Here is a 13261-nt window from a genome sequence, read left to right as displayed (position 1 = left end):
AGGCTCTCCAGTCCCTAGTGGGCTGTTCTCTCCCCTTCTCAAACCCCACCCTTGGCCATCGTCAAGGCCTAATTCAAGATAGGCCTCCTCCCTGAAGGTGTGACCAGCCAAACTCCACCACAACCTTCATTTCTCTGGACTCCTATGGCACTCACTGTCTAAAGTCCATAATTTCCTACTGCATTATAAACTGCTTTATATTTTATTAATTCTTTGGATCACCAAGAATGACAGAGATAGTCATTTTTTGGGGGGGAGGGGGAATGTGGGCTGACCCATAGCAACCAGCATAGAGCTGGGCACATACCTAGCTTAACACTTCATGAATGATTTGTTGAATGCATGAGCCCCTGGCCAAAATTCATGTCTTCTGGTTAAAAATAATCATACAAAATTTAAAACATCACGGTCCTCTAAGACACCATATCTAAGTTTTATTACTATGAGAATCTGAAGAGATCACTTTAGAAAATTCTTCTGTCATCAAGTTTCCACCTCAAACCACAAAAAGCAGAGCCTCATTTCTCTTCCCCATCCCATATTTGGAGGCTGATGACTGACTCCTAGTTTTGAATTCTTGGCTCATGAGTGATACCTTGCCAAAATCGGTCTTAAGGCATCACATTTTAAAAGCACAAATCAAAAATCGTTCTCAGGTACCCCTTCACTTAACACTGAGTTATTGAGTGTCTTCTATGAGGGTCAGTCCTGCAGGTCCTCTTTGATCTCGGCTGGACCTTCAGTGAAGTTAAGACAATCCTTTCATTCATCCCCAGTTGATTTCTCATTCCACCCACAGAGGCAGCTGCTCCAAACCTCCGGAAGTCTCTTGAACTTTCCCAACCAGCACACTACCTTTACTTTCTGCAGAGGACCTCATCTCTTGCCTTATTTAGAAGGCAGGGACCATACAACATGGACATACTAAACACAGCTCCGTTCCTCAAAGAGATTAAAGTCCGAGAACCACTGCTCTTACATGACCTAACGATGACGCAAACACAAAATCAAAAGGCCTATTGATGAAGTCATCATTGGATCTTTCTCAGGCTACTTTCCAGGACGCGATGTTTACGTTCCTCTCTCCTTGCACTGCTTCTGAGTTGCTGTAAGTCTTTAAAAATGACACTCAGCCAGAATGATCCCTGCAAGAAATTCTGCCTGAATCCCAAGCTCAGAATAATTTAAGAATTTGCACCCCATGTGTTTTCTATTCTGTTGCCAGGGTCCAAGCAGTGTGGCCTGAATGGTTGTCCTTTGAAGCACCTCACACACAGCCTTTGGCATAACAGCCACGGCTAGGAAACCAATATCCAAACTCTTTGCATCCTGGGAGGCGTCCACACCACTGACTGAAATCCGACGTGTCTTTTTACAGACAAGGCCATCCAGGGACCTTGACAGAATCTGCGAATCACAAGTTGCCTTTCAGTTTCCCATGGGTGCGATGGTACAGAGAGGTCACAGATTTGTCTTGTCAAACTGACACACAATATATAATTAATAAATTGTTCCTTTAGGAATGGAGGGCAGCCAGCCAAAAGAGCCACACATTCAGGAACCTCCTCATCTTCTCTCTTTCTATGGCCTTTTCTTCTCAGAGTGGAATTTGCAGACATTATCTCATCCACGGGCTCCTGTGGTGACAGGTAAGTAACAAACTGGGCAGGCTCTTCCCATTGCCCAATTTTTAAAGGCAGAGAGGTCGTGGCTGATTTAAAGGAACACAGCAAGTCAGGGATACATCCTGTGTCCTAAGTCCACTGCACTGTTCTGTCTGCCTGGGAAACGACACATGCCCTTTATGTTCTTGGTTGGTTGCAACAGGCTGAACGCATGCAGAGGAAGAGGTCCTTCCTGACCTCTGTGTGTTGAAATGTGAGAACTACCTCTGCGCTTCTGCTCAGAGTATTCCTTCCGACTTGTCTCTGCCTACTCACATCATACCACCCTCAGCGTGCTACTCAAGACCTCTTCCTACCTGAAGCCCTTACAGACACCGTCTTATCACTCTTTCCTTTGGCTTCCTTTTGCAGGTACACCTGAGGCTGGGTTTCCTGGTCCGACAGAGACCAACTCCCCTGGGAAAAACAAAACCCAGGAAGGCTCTGGAGGTGGAGGGGTTGGTAAGAGCTGTGGGTTAACTACACACATGAGCTATATTGTTAATGATTATGTCATTAACACATTTAACAATATATAAGTGTAAGAGTAGATGCTCTGCTGAGCACTGTCATGCATCTCATTTAATAAGAGCATCCAGTGAAGTACCAGCTCCTTCCCCACTGCTGCCGGCCTGCCACCTTCCCACTCAGCAGGCAGCAGCATGTTCCACCCTCGTGCCCGGCCTCTATCACTAATGCAGGGCCCATCCTCTGGACTCCAGACGTGGATTTGCTCCTTAGAACAACGAGACCAAAGGCCATTTACAAAGGCTCCACTGAGGTGACTGAGGTCTGGTTTCGTCAACTATAAGAGAATAATTAATACTTGCCAGTAAAAAAACAGACTCATTGTTATGGTGGCCACATGCAGGCTATACAAGGCCATTTTGTGAAATTCATGGTGGAACCCAGGGGCAGACAGAGGCCAAAAAAACCCCTCAAATGTGGAGACTAGAGCTCTGCACGTTTTCCAGGAGCGCTGTTCCCAATGTTAATCAGCTTATTGCTTATTCATCACCTAATCCCACTCTCTGGTCAATGACAGCAGTGGAGGCCCACGGAATGGCCGGAGAGGGCACAGTTTATCAGAAGGGACATGTGATGTTCTTCTGGGACCTCTCCCAGTTTTGAAATTCATGTCTACTTCCTTCTCTGGGCCAGCCTGACTTGAGGAAAACTCTTCAATCCTATTGGATTTTATACCCCCCTCTTGGCCTCATGCCTAAAACAAGTTTTTCCTTTTCCATTTCCAGCAGGGACTGAACAAGGCAGGCTTGGGTGCTTACAGAACCGGTCAGAACTGGCCAGGAAATATAATAAAGAAGCTTAGTGAGCCCAGAGCTAATGCCCGCAGCCAGAGGCTCATTGTGCACAAGCAGCCAGAGGCCCTGGCTTTGTAAGTAACAACACACTTTTCTTGTGGCCTAGTAACTATCCTGGCAGATGGCAGCCAGTGCCAACAAGTAATTCTCTATAGGAAACTTTCACCTCCCCCATGTGGACATTGGGCGCTCAACAATGCTTTGTAGTGACCGAACCGATGACCGGTTACTCGGAGGATATTTTTGCCCTGGGGGCCAAAGCTGCCCTTGCAGCAAACAGAGCTGACAGCTGCGAGATATTGTCATTTCAGGGAGCTGTTCCACAAAATTGCTACCCAGCTCCCCACTCCGACTTCCAGTTCACTGCTTGAAATTCCACCATTAGAGGTATCAAGTATTTGACCTAAAGCTTTGTTTCCCATTAAAATGCCTCTCAGCTTCTATTTCCTTTCTGGTCAAAGGACATCAAAGCACCTGCTCCGCGTGGAATGGGAAATTCTTTTGTATTTAGCTCCTGAGGATAAATATGGTCACTGGCTCCTTTCTCGAAAACAAGGAGACTGGGAAGCACAGGGCACTGTGTGGAAGTGGAGGTAGGAGGCCTCAGGGAAGGTAACAGAAAAGGCTAATGCTGGAGAAAACAAGCTGCCCAGGGATGTGGACCTAGATTTTTGCCCTCAAACATCTGTGATCTTCAGGGTTGCCAAAAATCTTCCAATATGGCCTGTGCCCAAGAGGAAGGTAAGACCCCCTGACCCCCTACTCTAAGGGGACACAGGTAGGAGGTTTTTGGAAAGGGGAGTGTGGGAACCAGCACTCTCCGGATTTGCCCCTCATGCCTGCAGGACTGCCCCAATCTCCCTGCCCATTCCATGCCAGCACAAGCACCCAGGAACTGGCAGGTAAAGATCCTTGTCCCCTTCCTGGCCTGTCTGGAAGGGGAGTTGATGGCCATCAGCCCTTGGTGAGTGTTTCTGCTGTGCCAGGGAAACTAGGCAAGCAGAGGTCAAAGTCAGAATCCCTGGGCTGGGGAGGGCACCTGGGCAGGCTGTGCCCTTCTCTAGAGGTTCTCTGTATAGAGAACCATACTCTTAATCAGACCATGCTTCCCGCCCCTACTCCTAAACAGAAAGCACCCCCTTCTCTTGCTTTTCACATAGGCGGTGGTGTGCACTCATCCAGGGGGAGGGCTGTCCTGAAAAGCTGAAGCCACCACAGACAGGTAAGCATCGTCCTGATTCTTCAGATCTCAAGAAAAGCCAACCTTGTCCCCAGCAGTCAGCCCACTCATCCCCCTCCTCCTCGTCCTTCCCCGCCCCCAGCCATCCCCGAGGAGAGCGCTGCAAGCTTCGGCCAGAAGGCTTCAAAGCGGGTCAGACGAGCCTTCTCTCTCATTAAGGCCTCCACCCCCAAACATCGCCGCTTCGCCCCTCGCCCCACCCATCTCAGGTTCACCGCAGGGCGCTGGGTGCCTAAGGTGGCTGCCAGGCGGGCCCAGGCGGCTCTTGCTAGCCCTGGGGGAGGTGATGGTGGCCGCGGCGGCAGAGGCGGAGGCTGGCGCTCTGCAGTACCTGGGCGCCGGGATGTCGCCACCGCCAGGCTCGCGGCCGCTGCAGGTGTCTCCGGTACCCTGGATAAGGGCCGCTCCCTCTCCGGCCCGCGGCTCCTGCCCAGGCCGCGCACCTGCTGCTGCTGCTGCGGCCGTCGCGCCGGTGCCCCGGTGCCACTCCTTGAGTCTGCGCGTCCCTGCAGGGGGTCCGCGTCCCGGGGCCCAGGGTAGGCGGGAGGGGAAAGGGGACCGCGCGGGGCCTGGAGCCCAGCGATCGGGGCTTCCGGGGGCCCTCAGGCCGCGCTAGCGATGGCGCTGCTCCGAGCGCCCCCCGTAGGCTAGATGAAGGGGTGCCGGCACCTCGCGCATCCTCAGGGCTGCATCACCGTCTCCAGCAGCATCCCAGTCCCCGCGCGGGCCCCAAGGCCCGCGAGCGCCGCTTACCTGGGTCTGCGGCAGGTCCGATGGAGCCGCCTGAGGATACCGCGGGGCCCCGCGGCGGGGCACAGGATGCTCTGCCGGGCTCCGCTCCACCGGCCGCCGCGCTCGGCCCCGCCTTCGGTCCCGCCCCTCCGCCCGCTGCTGCTCCTCCTCCGCCCCGGGTGCCCGGCCTCCTCCCCGTCGCGGCTGTCACACAAAGAGCAGGAAATGGCTGCGGCGAGGGGCTCCGGGTGCGCCCCTCAACGCGGCCGGCGCATCCCAGACCTGCACCTCGGGCTCCCGCCCCAGTCCTGCCAGCCGCCCTGCTCTGGGGATGGAGAAAGGAGTGAGGACTGGTTCCTAGGCCCGCATGCCTGGGAACCACACCTGCAGCAGGGGAGGACCGCAGCTTTGGGCTCCATTCGGATCTCACTGATAGCACAGTAGTTCCAAGTGCTCTTTTATCTATCTAACGTTTATCCAGCACCTATTTTATTCCAAGTACCGTGCCAGGAGCTGGGTATGCACTGGTGTACAAAAGACAGGGTCCCTGCCCTTTTGGAGCTTTTCACCTACCAGGCGACACAGGGCATGCATAAATTAACCTAGCAAATGTCCAGTTACAGCTGAGAGAAGTCTTGTGAAGGAAAGGAACGAAGTAAAGTGATAGAAAGAAAACCTGGGGCTTGGGGAGAGGGACCGTCTTTCTAACAATTGAGTCTGCTCTCCTCAGTTCAAGAATAACCTCTGGCACTCCTTTTCAGTCCCTTAAAGACGAATCCCCGAAGCTGCCATCTCTTAAGCAGGGACATACTTCAACTTCATTCAGGGAGAAGTGCCTAATGGACAAAAAGGAAAATATATGGTGACAGGAAGTAATTCCTGGCAAAGCCCAGGGAGGAGCTAAGTAAGAGAACAGGCACTTTCTTCAAGGCGGAATCTGCTATTTAGGACTCTCCAAAGAAATGGTTCCACGTGCATGCAGCCTGATGGATCTTCAGACCAGGCTGAAGTAAGACAACCAAATCCTAACCTTGAAGCAACTCCCTTCACTCTGTTCCTGAGATGCCACCATAGCTGTCAGGAGCCATACCTACCTTACAGGGTAAATAATTTGAAAGCATTTGAGACAGTTTAGGAGTATACAGATTGAAAGGATAAAGTCCTGTTAAAAGAGAACTATTCGTAAATGTTTGCTGAGGGCCCACAAATTTATCCTTAACACTCAGCTCTTCCGATCAGGGGCTATTTATAGAAGAGCTGTATTACTCAAGTGATTCTACAGAGCTATGGCAGTCTTTGCCCGCACTGATCTCACACCATTTCCCAAGTACTCAGAAATCATGATCCTCTGTGGTTTGTTGTTAAGATTACTCATTCTAATTTAAATCTAATTTAAATTGCTGTTTTAGAAAGAATAGCATATATATGTATAAGCATATATATATATATATATATATACACATATATATATATATATATTTTGTGTGTGTGTGTGTGTGTGTGTGTGTGTGTCCCTGATGACATGTGAGAAAGCTGTGGGGGTGTTTGTGGAGGATGGCATTTAAAAAGGAACTGAGGTTTCTTTTTTTTTAATTTTTTTTTTTCATTTTCCACTGTGATCCTTGGGATTTTGAGTGTCAGTGATTACAAAGATGTAACAATGAAAGAATGGATTTTCATTCTAAATAGAATATTATTTGGAATGTTGTAGATTTCTGGAAAATGTATTCCTCCCTGAGGTTCCTTCCCTGTCTTTTCACCTTTTAGGAGCAATTGCTTAGAAACAAAAGACACGATTACCTATGTATTTGGTTGGATCTGAGGCAAAAATAATTCTCTAACCCCTGAATTATATTTGCTTATAAGGGGAAGCAATGTGATCTTTTTGAAACCACGGTGTTGGAAATCCAGAAGCTTGCCTTTTGGTCCTAGTTTTGCAATTAAGTGTTCTTAGGCAAGTCACTTCACCTCCCTGTTTCCCCTTCTATACAGTGAAGTAGGTTGGATACACTCCAAGGTACTTATGAATGTGGAAAATCACTTGAGTTAAAACAAAGGACATGCCCTTGCCATGTTTAAAGCACTTCATTAGCTCCCCAGGCTCTAGGATGGAGCCCCAACTTCTGACCATGGCCTGTGAGAGCCTTCATGACCTGGTGTCTCCCTCCCCTATGAACAAGCTTGCTATGCCTCAGCTAAAAGGAATCTGTTAGTTCCCCAAACTTGCTGTGTTCTCTGTTGCATGTGGCCTTTGCACAAGCTGGACTTTGTGGCTCGGAAGGATCTGACCTCCTTTCCCTTCCCCCTTCCACACTTTACTCAGTTTGCTGCCGAACGTCTCTCCATCCTTCTGGTATCTGCTTAGACATCACTTCCTCCAAGGTCCCTCCATGTCTGGGGTAGCTTAGGGGTAGCCGTCTAAAGGTCCCTGGGCTTCCTCTATGTACCACTTGTTATGCTATGGTGTCATTGGTGACATCTTTGCCTGCATCCCACCATGAGAGCGTGATCACAAGTAGCCTGTTATTTGATAGAGAGATATTGAGGACGGTTTTGCTGTTGAAACACAGCTGCTCCATCCTGGGCCTTTTAGAAATGCATCCCTCCCCTCACTTGACTCATTTCCCACACCTTCTAGAGAACTGGTCTCCCCGGAAGGTCAGATCTTGAACACACAACTCGATAGCAAAGAACATTTCATCTTTATTTAAACAAATACTTTTTACAATAATTTTGGTTAAGGCCTGAGAAGGAGGGTCTGAGCATATTCCGAATGGACTTGGAATGTGAAAACCTAGCTGAGGAAATGGGGTCGATGCTGCTGTATTCTCAGGCCAGCACAGGCGGCCCTATAAGCAACCCCACAGAGTGGTTGAGAGCCGGGAACTTGGGAACAGACAGCTTGGTGTCTGTATCACATATCTTGCTCCCCCCAAACCATTCCATTCTTCTCACCCTGGAGACTGACCTCTCTACCCTCTCGGGTTTCCTTGTCTTCTGGCTTCCACTTGGGTTTGGTTAACAGGAAGCCCCAACAGTCGATGGGGTGAAAGGAGAGGGAGTCAGTATATTATTTCCCTGGCTTCCTTCTTTCGATGTTGCCTTGGGAGTCTTCTTCTGTCAACGCAATCTTCTCCAGGTGATTCTCTGCTTCCACGTTCCAACGATCGCTCCCTCTTCTGTCACTTCAGGCCTAGGGGTGGTAACTGCTCCTTAGCTGTTATTTTCCTCTGGACCACCTCCTATGCTTCTCTTAAACCTGACCCATGCGGTTTGAAATAGGCCTTTTGTAAATAAGCCCTGCTTGAATTATCTTCATGTGAGTGTGATATGTTTGGTTCCTAACTGATATCTTATTCATCTTATGCACCTAACACAGTGCCAAGCAAAAGCCGGTGAATGCCAACTATTTATGAAATAAATAAAAGGATCTCTATAACTCCTTCTAACAGTATCTGTATGGTTCTGTTATTTCCCAAGCCAACTACACGTCATAACTTGGGGAGAAGCTCAAAGTCATTGAAGACACACACACACGCGCACACACACACACACACGCACACACACACACACACATGTTGCTGCATGTAGTGTGTGCTTTGCCTCTTCCTCAGAGCGGTGGGCCTCAGAGTGCTGGAAGATTCCAGAGAGAGTAGGGTCTGCAGGATAAATGCTCTGCGAAGCAGATCTGTTGGTCCAGCCCCCTTTGGAAGTTTCTTATCTGGACCGTTTGCCAATGGGAGTGAAGCCCAGAGGTGAGTTCCACAAAGGACTGCCTGGAAGCCACAGGCCTTCTCACCATGCCTAATGGTCCTCTGGTGAATAAACTGGCTCCTGAGTGGACCTGGGCGTTTGGTGGACTGAAAGGTACCGCGAGAGCTCAACACACCCAAACTCTAAAAACCCAGCTTTTATTTCACAGGGATTTTAAGAGGAAGGGGAACAGCTATTCATTTCTGTGCAATTGTGACTGAAGAATTCCAAATTACAATTTCCACATGTCACCCACACAGCAGATGACAGTGAGTGAGTATGAACAATAATCTGGTACTAGGAGCAAGACAAAAACCATCTCCAAGTTGGTTTCTCTTCCACCAGCTTTGCCTCTCTCAAATGCACTCACCAGGCCTCTGCCAGAACATATATTTTAAATGCAAGTTTGACTCTCTCTCCTTGCTCAATGACATCTTTTCTATCTACAGGTAGAATTCCAACTCTTTTTGTCTTTTAAAACATAGTCCTTGCCTAGACTGACAGCCTCAGTTTCAATTTGCCTACCCCTTCTATCATACTTACCCTGGCCAAGACCACACACACACACACACACAAACACACACACACCCTTTATGCTCCAGCAATGGTAAACTGATTATAGCTTCCCAACACATTCTATTTCCTCTATCCCTCTGTCGGGAAAGTATTTATCTTATTTCTGCCCACTTGCTTGTCTTGAAAAAACAAAACAAAAAACAGAAAAAGACCATAATTCATCTTCAAAACTGAGTCAGACATTATATCCTCTGACAGTGCTTCCCAGACATCAGTGTACATATGATTACCTATGGATCTAATGGAAATGTAGATTTTCGTTCAGTGAGTCTCAGGGTGAAGCTAGAGAGTCTGCATTTCCCAAAAGTTGGCCATGCTGCTCTTGCTGACCCAGGGACCACACTTTGAGTAGCAAGATTCCAGGAAGTTTCCCCTGACATCATACTTGTTTATATGTCTGCCTAAGAAAATTGTGCCTTTCTTATCTTTGTTTCTGTAGCCCCAACAATAGTATATGCGTATCATAAGAACATAGGAACATTTACTATTTACTTACTGAGTAAATATCGAGTGACATATCGTCATTACGTGTCTGTAGAACATGAAACCATGTAACTATTTTTATTTAAGGAAAATTTTTGTTTGTTTGACATTTGGATAAATATGGAATCCATGCCATACACACCATAGTTGTTAAAACATACAGCTTTATTTGCTGGACCCAACTTTTAACTTTGTGTGCTTTACAAAGGGTAAGAGATATCTGTTAACATTTTAATCATGAACACTAGCACTGACTGTACACTAATAAATATTCAGTCTATGCATATATAAATACATAGTCTCAAAAGGTATAAAAGGCAAAATCTATAAAATGTATCTAGAACCAAAACCTTTTATAAGGGAATTCCCTGTGAACACACATGGCACCATTTTCAAAATGTGAGAGAAAAAACAAACAAACAAACAAACAGGCAGGAAGCCCATTTCACAGGATAGGACATTGGGAGGTAAACTATTGACATACATTCAGTTAAGGCCCCAATGAATCTGAGCTTGAACATGATAATACCATGCAAAGGGGAGTTTTCTACACCAAATCACAGAAATCAGTCAATTCCAAAGTTTTCCTTCTAGGCTGTATGTTCCAGAAACGATCTCTAAATAAGGGTTCCAGAGAGAATGCACAAAATGCCAGAAATTACATAGGGAGTATTTTTAGATAAGTTGAGTAGAAGATCATCTTCTGAATGATGACGTTCTATCTTAAGGCTCCCAGATTCATAATAATCATAGTTAAAAGTTATGCATCCAAATGTCCAGCCAGCCAAAACATCACTTGATTTAGAAAGAGCAGATTGCAACAGCATCCAATAATCTCTCCAACAGTTTTATCTGAATCTGAACACTGCAGGAAAATGAACTCTCTCTTACATCAGGGAAAACTCTTCCCCACCAAGTGTCCAAGAAGACTGCAGCCGGCTCAAAGTTGGAATGATAATTAAAGGAGGCATTTATACGTCTGCAGGAGAATTTTTCCATGCTGCTTTGAAGCTCACCTATAAATGGCTTCATGTGACATGGCTCTGGTGGGTTGGGTGAACCAAAGGGTTAATTAACTGAGTAGGTCCAAGCTCATTAACTCTGACAAAGGGGAGGCTAAAGATGAGTAAGATCCTATTCCAAGTTGGAGAGCTACAGCGCCAACCACAGTGCTCTCAGTGGGAGTAGCTTCACTTGCTGGTGGCACCAAGTTGGTGTGTTTGTTGGCTTTCTCTGCCTTTCCCCTCTGCTGTATTTGTCTCCTCTGCAGTCCCTTTCATTCTCAGCACAAGGCAGTGTTGAATAGGAATAAAGACATTGTGCATTGGAGTCAGATTCTAGTGGGCTAGAATCCAGTTCTACACTGCCTAGCTCTGTCACTTTTGGCAGGTGTCCTGGCTCTTTAAAGCCTCAGTTTTACTATCTGTAAAATGGGAATAATAAGACTATCTCATGGGGTTGGTGTGAATGCAAGGTGAACTGAGATTCTGCAGATAAGGCTTACAGCTCAGCAAATATTCACTTGGCGTATTTAAGTGCTCAATCAACAGTAGGCATCCTTGTGCATTTAGAAGCACCCCACTCAGTGCCTGACTCAGTTTCCAACCAGATTGTTTGAGCAAGAACACACCCCTTATTCCTCACCCCAAATTTTGGGAAACTTGAAGTCTCAACCTTGAAGTTGCAAATCTGTAGGGCAGGGGTGTCTAAACTGCGGCCCGCGGGCCAACTGCGGCCCACAATCCATTGTTAATTGGCCCGCAGCGAATTCCAAAAATATATTTAGTTTACTTAAATAAACCAGGTGAGGCAATACTTAATTCACCTCGAGTGAGTGGCCCGGCTGTTTGTGTATTTTACCGCACATGGCCCTCGGTGAAAAACGTTGCAAAAAGTTCGGACACCCATGCTCTAGGGCTTCAGGAGGCTTCAATTGCTGTGCAAGGTCGCCCTGCCCAGCACAATGCTGCCCTCTGTTGATGAGGGAGGAAGAGTGCAGAGAGGGGGGACTGATTCCTGGAGGTGGGGTGGGTGATGACAGGTCTTCAGAGTCAGGGCTCGGAAGCAACTAGATGCCTCCAGAAGCGTCCTATACAGAAGGGGAGGCGTAGACACCCGCCTGGCGTGGTACTAAAGGTGAGCATCGGAATGGTAACCACCTAAGACCTTTCTCTGTACCAGGCGGTTCCCTACCATCAGATGCCCTCTTTCTGCCCACACACCAGATATCTGACGCTCAAGTCATGGGATTGACATTGTTCACCTGAGTTCATCATGCTCCCTTCAAGGAGAGAGGGGGCAGTGTACTCTGAGAAAAACCTCACAAAGCTGCTTCTCAGAATATCCGGCCGCTGATGTGAGCAGCTGTTCCATCATCCTCTACAGCAGGAAGCTGTGGCTGACAGCATCACAGCGGCAGAGCTTACTCTTATGATCTTAATTAACTCACAGTTGTCCTTGAAAAAGAGTCACGCTCCTTGTTCCTCTTGCCCATATCCTGGGATTCTGTGTTGTTGGGTCAAATAAAAATTCCCCTGACCATAAACTTTATATCCATGTTTAAAACAAAAGTAAAAATAATAATCCAGGGCCCTACCCCGTCTCTCCCTTTCTCTAAGAAGTACAAGAAATGTTGCCTGAAAGCTGTCAGATTGGGGTTTGTGTGCCACACGAGATAAGAGGCTGGAGACAGCAGGGTGAGAGGAGTGGAGGGTCTGCAGGAAGCTGCTCTGGCCCTGCTTCCAGGTCATTGGCTGAGCCTCCCGCATGTGACCCAGTGTCAGCCTGTCAGGGTGCTGCATCCGCGCAGCTCAGGGACTGGTGCTGCAGGCCAGCTGCCTCTGGGAAGTCCTGGGCTGGTGGCAACTTTTAATGCTCTATGGATGGAGGGCTTTCTTCCCCAATTCAGGATCTGCAGCTGAGTCTGCTAAAGTCACGGTTCTGCAATTTCAACCAGTTGACTCAAAAGTCTGGAGAAAGAAGGCCGGTCTTCTGGTTTCTAGAGAGGGAAGAAAAGAGCTCTGTGAGTTCCTTGTACCTGTGTGTCATAGCTAATTCCAAAGCAAACCAGAATTGAGTAGCAGTTCCCTCTGCTGATTCTAAAATATGCTTCCATACATATTGTATTTGAAGCCATTATGTCTTAGGTGTTAACAGCAGGTATTCTGGACTCATATGGCCTGCTTTTAAATCTCAACTTTTCCACTCATTAGCTGTGTGACCTTGAGCAGGTGACTTAACCTCTTTGAGCCTCAGTTTTGTCATCTGTAAAATGGGGATAATAATAGTATCTATCTTGTAAGATTGTTGTGAGAATTAAATAAAATCATGTATAAAAATGCATCATAAATAAGTGCTAAATAATGCCATAAAAGAAAACATTTAGGTATAAACCTCACAAAATATGTACAGGATCTATATTAGGAAAAATATGAAATTCTATAGAAAGTTATCAAAGAATATCTGAACAAATGGAGAAATATTCCATGTTC

General features: G+C 47.2%; 2 protein-coding genes across 4 annotated transcripts in view; both read right to left on the bottom strand.

Moving 5' to 3' along the window:
- The window catches only part of CYFIP2 (cytoplasmic FMR1 interacting protein 2), a 111893-nt gene extending 106772 nt beyond the window's left edge, over positions 1–5121 (bottom strand). Inside the window, exon 1 of one of the 3 annotated variants that reach the window (XM_033095868.1) lies at positions 4980–5121. The gene's annotated coding sequence lies outside the window, so the exon portion shown is untranslated. Of the gene's footprint in view, positions 1–4557; positions 4922–4979 lie in introns of those variants that run through there. The other 2 variants (XM_033095870.1, XM_033095869.1) reach the window with 2 other exon arrangements.
- A 4798-nt stretch (positions 5122–9919) lies between these two features.
- The window catches only part of ITK (IL2 inducible T cell kinase), a 56945-nt gene continuing 53603 nt past the window's right edge, over positions 9920–13261 (bottom strand). Inside the window, exon 17 of the mRNA XM_033095609.1 lies at positions 9920–12768. Within this exon, the coding sequence (XP_032951500.1) occupies positions 12703–12768 (66 nt within the window). The 3' untranslated portion in view covers positions 9920–12702. The remainder of the gene's footprint in view (positions 12769–13261) is intronic.

Source organism: Rhinolophus ferrumequinum, chromosome 24, assembly GCF_004115265.2.
Source record: "Rhinolophus ferrumequinum isolate MPI-CBG mRhiFer1 chromosome 24, mRhiFer1_v1.p, whole genome shotgun sequence".
In the NCBI taxonomy this organism is placed as follows: Eukaryota; Metazoa; Chordata; class Mammalia; order Chiroptera; family Rhinolophidae; genus Rhinolophus; species Rhinolophus ferrumequinum.
The sequence above is the reverse complement of the archived record's forward strand: the minus strand, read 5'-3'. Positions and strand labels throughout refer to the sequence as shown.